The sequence below is a fragment of the Pogonomyrmex barbatus genome, unplaced genomic scaffold, assembly GCF_055798465.1.
Source record: "Pogonomyrmex barbatus isolate J1 unplaced genomic scaffold, ASM5579846v1 scaffold1, whole genome shotgun sequence".
NCBI lineage: Eukaryota > Metazoa > Arthropoda > Insecta > Hymenoptera > Formicidae > Pogonomyrmex > Pogonomyrmex barbatus.
The window spans coordinates 19249412-19265917 of NW_028297098.1; the positions used below are offsets into that span (position 1 = coordinate 19249412).

Sequence of the window (16506 nt, forward strand, 5' to 3'; positions counted from 1 at the left end):
GGTATAATTATATAAGGACTTATATGCGTTAGGCGAGATAGGTGCAAACGGAATGATTTACGGTTACAGAAATAGAACTGTGACCGTTTCCTCTCACGTTCTTCTTCAGGGTCGGTGAAGAGCCTTGAAGAGCCCGTGGGGTCGACAGTCGCTGTAGTACGAGGATGAGAGAAGCTCGTGCTTTCGCAAGCACATGAATTTTTCCGACTTAACGCCACAAAAATCACATAAAATACGACAATGCAACTTTTCAGTCTTTTATCGATTGCATTGGAATGAAAGGCATAGAAACTGTATTGTTTGCTAATTGCCATAAAGATTCGTTGCAATTACACAGAAATACATTGTTAAAATGTACGTAAAGCTTTACATTTGCATGTGTCATAAAGAAAGTACAGCTTCGCGATAACGGTTGTTACGTGCAAAAGGATTAACTTTAATATTTTACTTACTTTTACTTTTGAACAATCGACATTTAAATTGCATCAAATATTTAATAAAGGATTACTTTTTCCTGCTCGCACTCAAGATATGGATAAGTTCTCTTCGTTCGCCGAGGACGTGACGCTCGCCCGCTTCTAGCGCATCTAGCGGCACTGTCAAGGTAAATCAATTTATATCTACAAACTATTATATAAATAATTCGTTCGATTACAAAAATATCTTTCCAATACTGATTTGAAAATTATGTGCAAAGTTACTCTTAAATTTACATAATATTCTAATTAGAATCAATATTCGGGATTGTATAAACTGAAAAGTATAATAATTCTCCAATTTCATTCAACAGTTCCTGTTTCTACATCACCGGGCTAATAAATTCTCGTGATTTTCCTCTCTGAAAAAAGTACATCACTTTTTTTATGATTATAGAATAATTGTAAATTGAAACACATCTGCGATGTTAATTTTAGTGATTATAGTGATATCCATTCATCATACAGACTCGGCTGAGCTAACATTTTATAAATGTTTTACCGTGGTTGATGTAGAATTTATTTGCGATCTGCGATCTGCCTCGAATGCGCGAATTATCTCAAAAAACGCGAAATGCGAGCTCGTCAATGGACCAACGCGCGCCAAATAATAAACAAACCCCTCGCGGCGCAGCGAAGCGCTCGCAGCATTCGCGGATTCGCCACCGATTGCGAAATATTTAGCGACTACTACCCCCGCAGCGTGAATCTGACATCCGTGGACGATGCGCATTTATCCGGGGCGCATTTATCTAGATAATTCAGCACGCGCGACCGCGCGGACTCCGACGAGAGGAGGACTAACCATCGATTTTCGTTGGCATTCTTTCTGCTTGCAGCTTGCACATCGGGACATTCATCGTGTTTTGTTTTGTTGTAGCCTCACCCATCCGCCCGCTCCTCTCTCTCGCTCCCTATTCCCATACAGATTCCTGCATCCGCGAGTTCGCCCTCCGCGCTCTTCTTGGGCTCTCCTCCTGATGCGCGCTTTCTCGCGCTTCCATCCTCCACCGTATTACCGTCATCCACCAATTCGCGTAACCGTCTCGAGCACACGAGACCCCTGCTCGCTCATCGTCACTTTTTTCCGGTTTCCCTGCCCCGAATCGTTTTTCTTCTATCCGTCATTCTTCCTCTTTACTGTTTTCCTACGTTTCGTCCACTGCCCACCGTCATCCTCTCTATTTGCTTTGAGACAACGATGCCGACAGCCACCAGCAGAAAATATCATCGTTTTTCAAAGGTAAGATACCATACAACTTTATTACACTATTGTGATTTTGCAAGAAACTTCTAAGAAATTTTCGCATTTCGTATCATATAGGATGTCGGGATGGAATGATTTTAAATTGGAATTTTATTTCAAGTCACTTTGAGTGTACCTTCCTTTAGCAAATGTTGAATGAAAAGATATTTCTCAAATTTTTCCAATTTTTGAGTAAATTTTACATTAGTCTTAATTAAGATAAATTAGCTAAATCAATTGAAAAAAATTTAATTGTTTGTTATTTTCAAAGTTTCTTTTTCTAGTCTTCAAATTTTCTTTTCTTTCTACCCAGAGCTCTTTAATTAAACATTATTATTTAACATTAAAGTTTAATTTTGTAGAATAACATAACAAGTTAGTTTAATATTTAATTAATTTAAAGAAAATTAAATTAAATAAAATTAAAATTAATTAAATTAATTAATAAATAAAAATTAATTTAAAGAAAAAGTCGATTATTGTCTCGACATTAAAACAGCCACCATTCTTCTTAATTTTCTTCCTATTATCTACCGTTAAAAGAAACATGCAATGGTTTCTGCGACACCCTGTACAACAGCAAAAAGTTGTCGCAACAGCTACGTCACTCTCTTGATGAACGGAGGAAGACGGAGCTGCTTTCGCGGTACGCTGATATAAAGGGGCTCAACGGGGTTCGCCATGATTTATCGTTTTGGCAAAGGGTAGCCGAATCTTGCGACACAAGTCACGTGCTGTGTTCAAAGTTGAAGTTGCACGACTCGGCGAAAGTGATCTTCAATGCTGTCGAAACTGCGTCAAGAAATGGGTAAATTTCGGGTTAGGGCCTTCCGAGCTTATGAGAGAAATTTCACGGCTATGATTGTATCACTTCCTTCCGTCGCGTAATTCGCATAAACACGCTCTATATACGAGATATCGCAAAAAAATTAAAGGAAATGTACTCTTCGATTTATGCTTTTTTTTGCAATTTGTGTTATCTCACGTTCGAACACGCTCTTACAGCTAAAGTCTTGAGAGAGTCACAATCGAATATCGATAACTGTTCAAAGAAAGTACATACGTACTCAAAGAACACACACACACACACACACACACACACACACACACACACACACACACACACACATATATATATATATATATATATATGTATGTATATATGTATGTAACTATATATCTCATGCAATTCGTCCAGTGCTCCCCAGTGTCCTTAGACGGCGCTATGTCGGACGGAAACGATACGACTGACCGTTTTTCGTAAAGAAAAACCGCGTAAAAAGAAAGCCAAAGGGTAAAAGCTGAAAACTACGCGCGGTAAGAAAAGAGACCTGTGGGTATACGAACGAGCCGGATGTCTCTGCGGAGCTCTTTGGTAAGCTCGTAGCGGTCCTCGCGCCGAAAGCTCTTTGCGAGAAAAGCTCCGACTACGTATCCTTGAAACGCACGTCGCATAAACGCTTCGTGTAAAAGGTACACTCCGACCGCGGAAATACACGACGGGATATATCCCATATATTAAGAAGAAAAATACGAATTTCGCTGCAAAGGGAACGGTGGACAAAAAGTTTTTCTTCGCTATCGACATCTTGTTTCCTGACTTTTCCGCCAGTACAAGATTGGAAAACGTGCATATTTATTCCCTGTTGTAGTATATAAAGGATTTCTCACTTATTAATTATATTTGATATTGAATTAATTATATTTGATATATTATATCTATAATATATATAAAAAAAGATGGAAAATCAGTTAAGCTACAATTAGAATTAATCAATACTGGCGAGAGCAACTTTGACATAGCACGACAATGTGATATCGCATATCGAAACGTTAGCTTTGTTAGTCTCAACTATGCCATGTTCCAAGGTGATCATGCTCATATCATGTGTCTCTTCTGAAGAGAAGGAGCGAAGAGATGAGCATTCAGACATGTTCGTGAATATACAGATATATGTATATATAAACTTAATGCGTCTGTAATGGACTTGCAAACTATTCAACACGCGCGAAACTCGCGTTAACTTAAGCACGGTTACAAAGCCGATAGTTGTTAACTTCCGGGATAAGACGAGGGAAAGCCTTGAGACACAGTACAAGTGCTGGTTACCGCGTCCGTTAGACCAGCCAGAAACTTTGCCGAAAGCAAAGGTCGTTAATAATTTAATCAATAAATGGATAAAATAGAAAGTTTGTGGTTTAAATAAACAATAAAATGCTTTGAAAGCAAACATAAACGAGACTGAGGATGGCAAAATAATATATCTACAGAATAATAGCGATTTATGATGATTTATGATGATGATAACATCATCATCCGATCTGAATATCTATCTAAAGATTTTGTAATATCCGAATAGAAATAGGATATTTTTTTATATATCTTCATTCCGAAAATCTTTCTCTCTCGTCATTTTACATAACATCATACAGAATAATAATTTCCTTGAACTTCAAAATTTATTTAAAAAATATATACCGCATTCATTTCTTTTAATAAATGAAAATTTTACTTTCATAATTTTATTTTTCTCTAGTAAAGACAAAACTAGTTTTTTTCTTTCAAGAAAAATATCGATTTTTATGTATAAAACTGTATATAACTGTATATAAAATAACTATCTTATATTTGGAATAAATTGAAATTATAGAAATCAAAAAATATTAAATAAAAGATTTCATTAAAGTATCAGGAATTATAAAAAGAAATGATGATGACTCAATGAAATATTATTATCTTTTCTTATTCTACTTTATAAAATAATAATAATTTTTCAGTAATGCTGCTTTCTTCCAAATTGTTTATTAATCTAATCAATAAATTCAATAATACAGACAGACTGAAAAATCTTTCGGATGTCCTGGGAACGCGACAATTAATATATTAATTTTTAATTAACCCCAAGTCAACTGACGTTGTCCGATAATCCGCGTCAGAGTGTCGGGCGACCACACAACTTTCCCAAAAGTAACAAACGATGGCTCGGATGTGTCAAGCTCGGTGATTAACGATAGCTCGCGGTTCGTGTTCTCCCGCTCATTGCTAACGATCACCGTCGATGTCAACGTGATTCATTTCATCAATTATCGCTAGTCGGGTTCTCGTTGGCGTGACGATGACGGCCAAATAATTCGCCGATGATCCTCAACCGCAAACAAGTCCAGTCGGAATTTTACAAATCTGATCGATGATATTTTATCAGAACTGCCTAACGAATCAAATGCCTAACAAATAAAATAGGACAAATAGCACGCGTACAAATGCACGTACAAATCTGGTTGTATGTTGATTTGTCCATCTTTGTGAATGGTTAATTTTTTTGATTAATTTTTAAGTTCAATTATAAACCATAGAAAAATTCAACATCAAACAACTATAAACAATTTTTAAAAAAATGTATCACAAGATATTTGAGATATCTTGAAAATTGACAAAATTATATATTCAATTGTTAATTTATAACAGTCATTTTTTCAAAATTTTTTATTTATTGATGATTGCAATTACAAAATTGTTGTTATCACAAACAACTACAAACGAAATATTAATATTTTTTTATTGAAAATTTAATTTATTAAAAGTCGGCTGCCCAAAGTAAAGACTTTGACTTATCTTTAATTTCATAATAAAAATACATTGTGTATCAATAGAATCAGTTTATAATTTTCTCACATAAATGTGACATCTTAGATGTTGAAATGAATTTTTAATTGGAGTATTTTTAATGAAATATAAGTATATAATCATTATGCAGAAAATAATGTATTAATGTTCTTGAAATAATATAAGTTATCAAATTATGTTTGGAAGAAATGTTTATTTTCTACAAACTTTAAAATCAATTACTCGTAATTGGCAAATAGTTAATCTTCAATTTTTGTCTTTACTCTTCAAATCGATCATTGATTCGCTGATTAAGATTCGGGGATTTGTCAATAAAACGCGCGGTCCCTCCGACGTCAATCGACGCAAGAACCGAACTCGACAAATCTAACGATCGTGGATAAGCTTAATGGCCCGTTCTAATTAGAAGGAAGGCCCATTATCGCCGTTAGGTACTTGACAAAACCGAATCCGCAAACCACATCTATTACTTGATTCTAGCTGCTTGTAGAATGTGTCTCTTAGTGACTTTCAACGACATTTTGCGAGTTTGAGAAAACAAAAAACAAAAAAGGGACAAGTAAAAGGGCGAAGTAAACGTCATCAAAAAGTTATTAGAAAGATTTGATTATCTCGACTAAATAATTGCGAAAACGCTTAATTAAGTTCACAACAATCGATTCATTTCTGAAAGTTAATTCTCTCCAAAATACTGTTTCGTTAACTATGCTAATCTCAATTAAATTCTTTCTTTTTCAAAAAACGTGAAGGAGAAATTAAAGGCCGACAAATTCAGACAAATATCTAAAAATATCCACAAAAAAAGAGAACGTTCGATGCATTTCTTCTATTATTAAATAATAATAGCAATTATCCACTTTATCAAAATCTTACGTATTACGTGCCTTTTACTTATAATTTATCTTTTTACAATACGATATCAATTTCGCTTCTAAAATAACATGTATTATTCCTGACTTAGTCTTAATCAAACATAATGAAGGGAAAATGCCTAAGCACATTCGATGTATTTAATGACTCGGCTACTCTCCCATTCGAACTTAATCATTCAGTGCTTAGCTCTCAGCAAAAGCGAACTCTACCCCTCTTCGCTTTCCTTCCAATCTAACGGTTTCCTCGGGGGAAGCCGGTGACCCTGATGCTCATAGATAAACTTAATGCTCCCAGGCTAATTAGGCCGGAAAGAGCCGACGGCATTAGCGGCACCTTTCGTGCTGCAGGAATAATTTGGCCCACCACTTCCTGCCGCAGGAGAGCCTCAGGAGACGAAGCGAGCCGCCGACCAACGTCATCCTCGCACACACCGCATCCTGGACCGTCGTGAGTCGAAATTTCGTCAGCTAGCCCTCGCGAAAGTCGTCGTGCTGAGCGTCCTTTCTCATAGAACAAAAGGACCCAGAGAAGGAGCGGCGAAAAGTTTGAACTCTGTGTCCAGAGCTCTTCGTCCTGGATCGTGACAAAGGTGAGAACGAAAACGCGATATATACAAGTCCTGTTCAAAGGAGAAATGTTTGGACCGATGAAATCCGATGAAAGCATTCTTTTTCAAAGTAATAAGAGACGCGGTCGATGCTCCGAATAAAAGAAGCAAATAAGAAATACCCAACTTTTCCAGAAAAATAAGTTAATATAAATATTTAATTTTCAAAGGAATATCTGAGTTTATTCTCAGAAAAAAAGACAGAGAAAATTTTTCTTATCTTTCTCAAAATTTTCTTATTAACATTACAATTTGAGGAGTAAATTAATTAAAAAATTTTACCAAAGACAAATTACTTAAAAGATTGATCACAGTACATTAGTACATGCGAAAATGATCACGTGTTATATAATTAGTCAATTCGAAAATCAACATTTTCTTTCTTACGAATAACCAAACACATCAGCAAATAAATATTGATTGCGTTTAGTCGCAAACGGATGCTTGAAGCACGTGATCTAGTGAAAAATAATTAGCACGCGAGAAGAACAAAATAAAATTTCAATCTGATGCACTCCTCATTTGTCAAAGTAAAGACAAGAATGAATTATCGTTTGAGCACCGCCGATTATCCATTATCTGCCATTATGATCACCCGTTTGTCGAACGACGAAAGTGAAAATGAGGAAGACAGCACGAGAGAGATGTTTTATTATATTGAATAGCTATGGAGCCTCCACAAGAAAGATAGAAAAAGCACAACGCAGAACATAGACACGGACGTGAGACACGAAAGGGGCATTTAGGGAGGCCTTTTGGTTTCTCGATGCTTTAGCTATTACCCATGATACCACAAGCAGCAACGACCGTATCGAAACGATATTGCGGATATATCACAGCACGAAAAAGGAAAGTTTCGTAGAAAACTGTATCGTATTCTTCCGCTTCTTTTTTTCCCGCCTTTACACATGTTAACCGAACCGCTGAGATTGCAGAACTTTGAACAGAATAGCAACTTCGACAATAACCAACTGTATTTTATTCCTATTTCCCAACTTTTATCGCTGTATTTGTAGATTCGTAGATTGATCACTTATCACATAGCTCTCAAAGTATATTTTACGCAATTTGTATATTTTACGTTGTAATTGAAAGAGAATTAAAAGAGTCGATAAACACTTAATCTAGGATAAGAAACGGACGATGATGGACGAAAATGAGATTGAAAAATTAGAACGATATTCTTTTTGCTTCTATAAGACATTTTATTTCGTGAAACGTTCGCACTGAATAATTTTTACCATTTGCTTATAGACTATCGCATCACACGTTTTTGCCCGGAGGAAACCAACTCTTTCTACGGACGGAATTAGAAAACTTCTAACGACGCACCTTGCCACCACATCTGCAAGAAAACTTCCTCCCCGTTCGACGGGAAGAAATCATGAGATCATCAATATGATAACCGCGTGGATGAACGTGGAAGAAAGTATATTAGAAAGAACTTGCTGTCATATATGTTCTAAATCATTGTACTTCATTATTTATTTTAAAATATATATAATTAACCCTGAATTGTGCACATTAATTGAAGATATATAACAAATAGTTATAATAATATTCTGAAACAATCATTTAGGGTTATACTCTAAAATGTACATTTTCTATTAAATTAAGTATCATTTTCTATTTAATTAATAAATTAAAGTCCTCTCAATCATCCAATTTATTATTAATAATGTTTTAATATGTTTAACAATTTACTCTTTCTTCTATGATATTTCTTAATAATTGTAATTTTTCAAAAAAAAAGAACTTAATAATTTTCTAACCACTTTTACATCACATTCGTGATCTTTTTAAGAAAAGAAGATGGCAACACAAGCTAATAATACTTCCTTCCATGAAAACATCCGATTCGGAGCTTGCCGAATAATTTATCTTATTTGATTGTATAACCGAATCGATTTGAAGTTAACGTAAAAATATCGAGGAAAGTGCACTTGTGATTTCTGGTAGGACAAAAAGAGAAGTGTGTCAAAGGTTCTCGTAACGCTCGTTTCCGACGTGGTTTGCACGAGGAAAACGGAATAAGAGAGGAAAGCCGTCGTAAAACCATACCATAGGGCACGCTCAGATCGACGTAGTACCACGAGGATGTCGTGATATCATTTTACGGGATTGCAGGAAGAGAGACTCGTGAGGATGATCCCGAGTACTGTAATAGGATTTTCGGGATCAGAGCTTTACGCAGGAAGGATTGCGGTATCTTTCGGGCACCAAATAACGCGTAACGCCAAATTTTCAGCTTCCGCAGACAGGATGCAGGTTTAATTAGCGGAATCTCCCACAATTACGCGTAAGCGAAATTTTAACTAGGCACCTGACTTGGTTGATACGCAAGACGAGATAAATAATCTCGTATCGTTAATTACGTTAATCACATAAAAGAAAATTGAGATTTAAATAAACTTTTGATTAAGCTACTTTATTTCTACCAATACTAAATTTGGCAGTTCTACTAAGATATATTTCTATTTTTTTATTATTTTTAAACGCGTTTATATATAATATTTTTCTTAAAATTAAACTGTGTGATTTCTATCTTTTTATATTATACAAAAATTTTCAAATGTTAAAGCTCATATAAATTATATTTATATATTTCCTCCGATATTTAATATTATTTTTTATTTTTCAAATGATATATTCTATATATATATAAATTCACATTTTAATTATCTCTGTTTTAAATTAGCTTTCTTAGCTACATTGTGCCAATTTTGAGATTCAAAGTACAGACGTAAATCAGGTCTTGAGAATGGATAACTAAAATCGCTGACTTGTGAAAATATTAAAATGATCAACCGAAAAATTTGTATACAGCCCGAAAGATATACGTCACAACCGTTTTGTATGCTAAGAGAGGATCTAGCCAGCCGCGAAAAGGCGCTCTGCGACTCCCGAAGAGATTTCGCCGAAAAGAAATCCAGCCTCAACGACGCGTTCAGGGCGCTCCTACTGTACAAAGAAATCCCTCTTTTTAGGCATTCGGCGCAGTGCGTCAACTCTCAAGCAATCGAAACATAAAACGGGTCCCGTATGTCGATTCATTCCTTCTATTTTCCGCGTGCAGACCGAGAAATGTAAAGAACGCGAAAATCGAATAACAAGAAAAGACTCGACGAAATTGTATCAGAACATCGTTTTTATCGTTTTTACCACGTTTTCCAATCCCGATAGCATTACATTGTCATTACTCGACGGTAAAATCAAATATTAAGTAACGAAGCACGCAATTAATATTGGCGAATAAGTAACTTCTACGTCAAAAAAAACAATTACATTCCGCTTATCACGACAAATCGTAATAACGACTAAGAATAATAATATCATTATATTGCGATAATTTCATAACAGATAAAATTACATAAGTTTGAAGATTTGTTCTTATAAAAAAATACTGCATATTATTAAATCGATAAAAAAAAGACCCAATTAGATATAAAAAAATTCTAATACGATAGAACTATGTCTTTTTATAAACTTATTTTCTGATATTAAAAATCTTTTTTTAATATCTTACAAAAATATATTCTTTTCAATTTCTTCTTTTCTTTTTACAATATAAATTCTCAAGTTATTAGAACCAATTCAACTCAAGAACCAATTTTAATCAATTTTTTATCACAAATTGTCTAATTTACTTCGATTTTTCTATTTTATTTTAAAAGTAAGATAAAATCAAGACGCCTGTAAATCGTTTCAAAATTATTATATTAAATGTTTCGATACTTCGGGAAAAGCTTATGATGGAATTCTCTCATAAACCCAGATTCTTTTTTACGCTACCAGTTGGCAGATAGTCAACTGATATCAGGAACGAGCGTGTTTCGCATTTTCCTTGACGAGAGTGGACGCACGCGCTTACTTTTTACATTTTAGGAACATACACGGTTACGTATCGGTAGTTTTGTGGGCGAAGAAGAGCGAGCAGAGTGTTCCGAGCCGTTCTCACGTGATGAGAAGCGGAAAGTACTTTACGACTCTAGCTATATAAACGAAAAAAAAAAAAAAAAAGAGAGACTCTCGAGCGAAACGAGAGATCGTCGTAGCGTATGATGTCCGTGCAAGCTTACTAGTGCCGCCGTGCTTTTTCGTTGAATCCGTTTCGTCGCTCGTACCTATCGAACGATTTGTATGAAAGTCATCGTGAGTCATCGCGAGACTCGCCGTAACGATCGGTATATCTCGCGACGTTAACGAGCGAGTTTCGATCTTGCAGCAGCGGATATGATGATAGATAAAAACGTGCTGACGTTAGGTTAAAGAAAATACTATTTCTATATTCTACATAATTTCTACACGACGAATGTTAAATTATTAGAACATTATTATATATTATTCTATAATTATATAGAGTATGTAACGTTAAGAGATCGTTGAAATGTTTCGTCTTCACACATTTTTCAAAGTACGATACGAAGCGTGAAGAGATATGGTACGATTTTTCTTGGCTACTTTCTTATTAAACTAAAATTATAAGATAAAGCATTATATGTGTATATATATATATATATATATATATATATATATATATATACATATAATGCTTTATCTTATAATTTTATTATATATATATATATATATATATATATATATATATATATATATACATACATATAATGCTCTATCTTATAATTTTATTATATATATATATATATATATATATATATATTGTATATTAGTGAGTATATTATTTTAATTCAATTTGTTTAGCCGTTTACGTGGTAAACGGATTAAAAATTCTTCGATTCGCTCGCTTAACGGCGTGACTCGGCTCGGACGTGCGATTACCGAGGCGAGACGGCGAGGTCTGCGAATAGTGAACAAAAGAAAGAATGTATTTTATGATATTTTACGCATAAAGAAAAAGAGGAACGATCGTAAATCGAAATATAGCGTTAGTCCAAGGTAAACTTAAGTAAGTAGAGATGTATAAATAAAAATGACAATTCGGGGCGCGCCGTTTCGCGCGCGCCCCGCGCGGGGACAACCCGCGTTGCGATCGAATGCGATTTTACACGTTAAGGAGAATCGATTCTCGGTCCACGAGAAGTGGATGGGGACCGCGAAACGGTGGTTGAGCGCATACGGTCGCGTCTGTAACGTCGGCGATTAATTAACGATAGGACGTTTACTTTATTGTATTCGGTATTAGTGCTTTAACGATGGCGCTTGATTCTTCTCATGCGTGAAGCGAGTTCGATCGAAATTACGATCGCAAGAATCCACGCGAATTGCAATCGCGATTGCACGGAAGACGTTCGCGATGCGATCGAACGACGGCACGGTTTGCAAATCTTGATTATCGCAAATCACCGTTTCGCGAGAACGACGCCCAATCACTGGTATACTAAGCGCTACTGTAAAATATTGTATATTATTTCGCGTGGTTTATTTTTCAATGTTTTTACTAGAGACGCGTTTCTACGGTATTTACGAAGAATTGCCGCAATGTTACTGAAGACGCGACCCGCGCTGCTTCGTTACACCGTAGCGATTGCGACAAAAAAAACTGTTCCGTTAAAAAAAAAATGTATATAATTTGTTCACCGTGATTCATTGAAAATTACGAATAATGCAATGTAAAAAAGAACAACAAAAAATTGAAGCATAACAAATTTATCATCATGCATTTGTTATATCTACATAAATAATGTCATCTGTAAAATATTAGCAATATTGCAATAATTAAATTAGAATTTTACCGCTATTACATCTTCAATTTTAATTAGCAGTTTTATACATTAAAAATTTATAAATATTTTTTATATTGCACGAAATATCCGACTTTAATGCTCATTAATTTTATAAAAAAGTAAATGTTTACTTTATTACGTTCAATTTCTTTTCTAATCGGTTTTTCTAATGACAATTTCTATTTTCGTAATTTACATCACGAGAGGACTTTAAGTAATTTACGATCCAATCCACGAACTCTATTATCATCATTGTCCGTTCTCTAACGATGTTGCGAACCAGCGGGATAAATTTGTAAAACTGCAGCGTATCTCCAGCAGCTTTCGCAGTGTGTGAGCTAAAAAAAAAAACGAATGCAGAGCAAAACTAGTCTAGGGCACATTTAAAGAGCATATGGCTTGAGTGCGGAGTGTTATTACGAATGTAATGTCCGTCTTTGGCGTAAATCACGTGCTTTTGAAGAGAAACAGAATATTTCGAGTAAGAAATCTTAAATATATATTTAATTATACACAACGTGTTTGCGAAACAACGCATTACAATACATTAGAAATTAAAATTATCTCTTGTAGAATGCGCAAAACTTTGCAAACGTTTTTTGCCGAACACTCCGATAATTTCATCAAATTGTTTATCAAAAAATTTCTTTGAATTAAAGTCACTTTATTTATCACAGAGTATTATTATCATTGTTATACAAATCGTGAAAATATTTATTAATAATTAATTCATTAATTTCAACAAAAACACATTAATATAATTTATGTAATTCACGTAAATAGAAAATACTCGATATTTATAAAAATCATTATATCGTCGACATAACGATTATTATATTTGAAACGTTTGTAAAAGTAATTCGTAAAAGTACGTCGAAAGTCTTGGATATTTTTTACAACCTTGGACGCTCGAAAGTGCTATTTTCTCAAAAGTATCGTATGTCTCAAAGACGAGCCAGACGGACAAGAATCGGACGTTTGCGTTCCGCGATAGTCTTTATAGCGAAGAGACTACGCACTATGGATAATATGGCTAATTCTAGCAGCACGAAGTATTAACGTTAATAGCGAAATTACTATAAGGGAGACGTAACGGCGAATTACTAATTAAAGGTATAGCTCGCCATCAATGTTTCCCGAAACAACTTCCTTCGATCGTATCTTGACAAGATGCGCTCGAAATGGCAAATGTAAATGAAAGAAGCGACGATACTCTTTTATTTCCTATAATTGGCTACTCTTTGAAGAGGAATTGCCATATTTATGATGATCGCCTAATGAACAATACACAATAAAAATGTTACGCTCTCTATGTGTTTTTGAAATATCAACATTTCCCTGCATTAAAGAACGAATTTTATTTACGTAATTATTATGTAAAATAAACGATACGATTACAATTGCGGATTGTCGATGGAAAATCTACAAGAGAAAAGAATATTTCTGCAATCGAAATAGATCAAACAGACATAGAAATTTTTATATAACTACGTTAATTAAACAAATGTTAAATATCAATCATCTAGAATGATCAGTATATATGAAACATATAAAACATGAAACATATTGCTTGGATACTCATAACATTACGAAAATAATGTTCTTACATAATTTTCGTAATATATTCCTAAAAATTCTTACTTTATTAATTTCTTGATATTTTACTTTAAGATTGATTTTAAGGAGCTTACTACTAAATATGAAATCTTCAAAGTATATGCCGATTATTTGAATAAAAAGCAATTCTTTTTCATTTAGATTTGTCATCAGGTGGACTGCTGATTATCGCGGACGAACGATAGTGTGTGTAATGCACAAAATAATTTTTATTACCATTTTCCGTTTTTGTCAAAATAAAACATTATGATCGAATACACATTTCTGACATTAATACATTACATTCGAACTCACGAATGTGTTTGTAAAATTTGATTTATTCGAATTAAAAAAACGTAATGCTAAATTTTTAAGTTACATTTCATTTGAGTGCAATTTCGTTTAGAATGCTTTAGGCTTCAAAATGGAGCATGACATGAGAAATCGTTAGAAAATTGATTAAGACCCTAGTACCAGCATCGAGATTTCACATGAGAGAAGTTTCAGACTGGAAGATGCTAACATTAGATGATTACTATGAAGCGTCGGCAAGCGAAAATACTTTATTCTAGTTGTATCTCTCATGCTTTGCCAAGTAACCAAATGTAATTCCTGCGTTTAAGTGTAACGGTCAATTATGTTTTAATAAAATCTGCCAAGATTCTCTTGTCAGAGTGTCCCATACATTTCCCTTACCTCTTCTATTCTTATAATTTCTATACATCTTCCACTTCTTTTAATTAAAATTATACTTAAAATCATATTTATATTTAGAGTTGTAATATTTTTAGAATACTCAGTAAAAGTAAAAATTATAGTTATAAATTTTAATAAAATACTTGTTTAATTTTTTTAAATTTACATTTTCGACAAATCTAGCAATATTTGATTATAATGTACTTGTAATTTCTTCTGGATACTTTACTTGCATTTAAAAGATACGCTGTTTTAAAAAAAATATATTGGTATAAAATACATTAAAAATACTGTGAATTACAACCATTATTATATCTAAATTAAATTACAGTATTACAAGAAAATATGCTATTCAACCATCAATTTTTACGCAACAGCAATTAATTAAATTAAAGCAGTCTTTGGTAATGATGGTTGACACATATGCAGGTGACATAAACTGGAGCCTGTATTTACAACTTTTACGCAAAGATATAGAAAACTCAGATATTTTTGTAACTAACTACAGTATCCATTTTATGTATGGAGGTTGAAAATGATCTAAGTTGTACCTCTTGACTGTTTGCGATAAAAACTGGTTGAGTTTCGTCCCATTGATTAGGAATGTTACAGTCAGGTACTGTATAGGTAAGTATATCAAAGGAACAGAGACAATCTAAGAGTGGTAAAAAGCTCACTGTGCCTGCAAACATATTTTACATTACAAAATAAATGTAACAAAAATATGCATAATGTCTCACATAAAGTTCCATTTGACGCTACCTGTAATTTGACGTATCACTTCACGTATTTCCTTCTGTATAGTTTTCACATCCTTTGTTCCTACTTCAGGCAGATCAGTTTTGATGCTATCCGCTCCGTTTGCTTTCTGATCTTCATAGTCAACTTTGAAGTCCCACTTCTCCAACACTTCCTTTGTGTTGACATTTGTTATGACAAGAGTGATCTTATGCACTTTGCGCTGGACGAGCCACTCTTCAATCTGTCCGAGGACAGTATTCAGGAAGGACGTAATCTTCTCATCCGTAGACGTGAAGATGAACAAACCGAAATGCTCGGAAGGCTCGAATGTCTCCGGCGGATATATTCCTCTCTGATAGAGTATACTATTGACTCCATAAACTGCAATGAGAGGTGGCAATCGGAAAGAGGTTAGAGATCTCGTAGCTTGACTCACGAGATCGTACTTACGTAGATATTGCGCGACCAATTCGGCGGAACCCTTTAGAGTAATGCACTTGGCCCTTTGTTGCGTTTCCGTCATGCTGCGAGGTAGTCAGATCACAGCTGTTCACCAGAAATTCGACGGAGGAATTACGCGAATATCGGATTCAAAAATAAACGACCGGTACATATAATTGTTTGATGCGACCAATTACACACGAACGCGCCAAAACTTCTCACCTATCACACAGTTTGAAACGCGTCATGTGATTCATCAGCCAATCAGTAATATATGGAATATTAAAACGTAGTTTACAAGAAAATTATTGCTAAATTTTAAGATCGCCTTAAGGCCATATTAGACTAGCGATTGCCCGGCTACAGTTGCCGGTTGACGATTCTATTTCAGCCAATCACAATGTAGCAGATTCTGGTTATGATCAGTGTGATTGATAATAGTAGAATCGTCAACCGGCAACCGTAGCCGCGCAACCGCTAGTCTGATATGGCCTTTAGTCCCG

At 34.5% G+C, this 16506-nt stretch overlaps 2 protein-coding genes across 4 annotated transcripts in view; one reads left to right on the forward strand and one right to left on the reverse strand.

Moving 5' to 3' along the window:
• Positions 1-14798, forward strand: part of vn (membrane-bound neuregulin protein vein) — a 323286-nt gene extending 308488 nt beyond the window's left edge. For 2 of the 3 annotated variants that reach the window (XR_016140095.1, XR_016140100.1), the window contains exons 6-9: positions 530-604; positions 1316-1719; positions 6599-6809; positions 8082-14798. The gene's annotated coding sequence lies outside the window, so the exon portion shown is untranslated. The remainder of the gene's footprint in view (positions 1-529; positions 605-1315; positions 1720-6598; positions 6810-8081) is intronic. The other variant, XR_016140096.1, reaches the window with a different exon arrangement.
• A 145-nt stretch (positions 14799-14943) lies between these two features.
• mad2 (mitotic arrest deficient 2) lies at positions 14944-16213 on the reverse strand. The gene is made up of 3 exons (XM_011635915.3): positions 16013-16213; positions 15584-15943; positions 14944-15503 (listed from the first exon to the last, which is right to left on the reverse strand). The coding sequence occupies exons 1-3, from the start codon at positions 16083-16085 to the stop codon at positions 15304-15306; spliced, it is 633 nt and encodes a 210-aa protein (XP_011634217.2). The 5' UTR covers positions 16086-16213; the 3' UTR covers positions 14944-15303.
• Positions 16214-16506: the final 293 nt, after the last annotated feature.

Excerpts from the sequence above, each read along its gene's own strand:
- mad2 (XM_011635915.3), bottom strand. The coding sequence starts at position 16,085 with ATGACGGAAACGCAACAAAGGGCCAAGTGCATTACTCTAAAGGGTTCC. Across the intron at positions 15,944-16,012 it reads ATTGGTCGCGCAATATCTAC|TTTATGGAGTCAATAGTATA; the intron begins GTAAGTACGATC and ends CTCTCATTGCAG. Across the intron at positions 15,504-15,583 it reads AGTGATACGTCAAATTACAG|GCACAGTGAGCTTTTTACCA; the intron begins GTAGCGTCAAAT and ends ATATGTTTGCAG.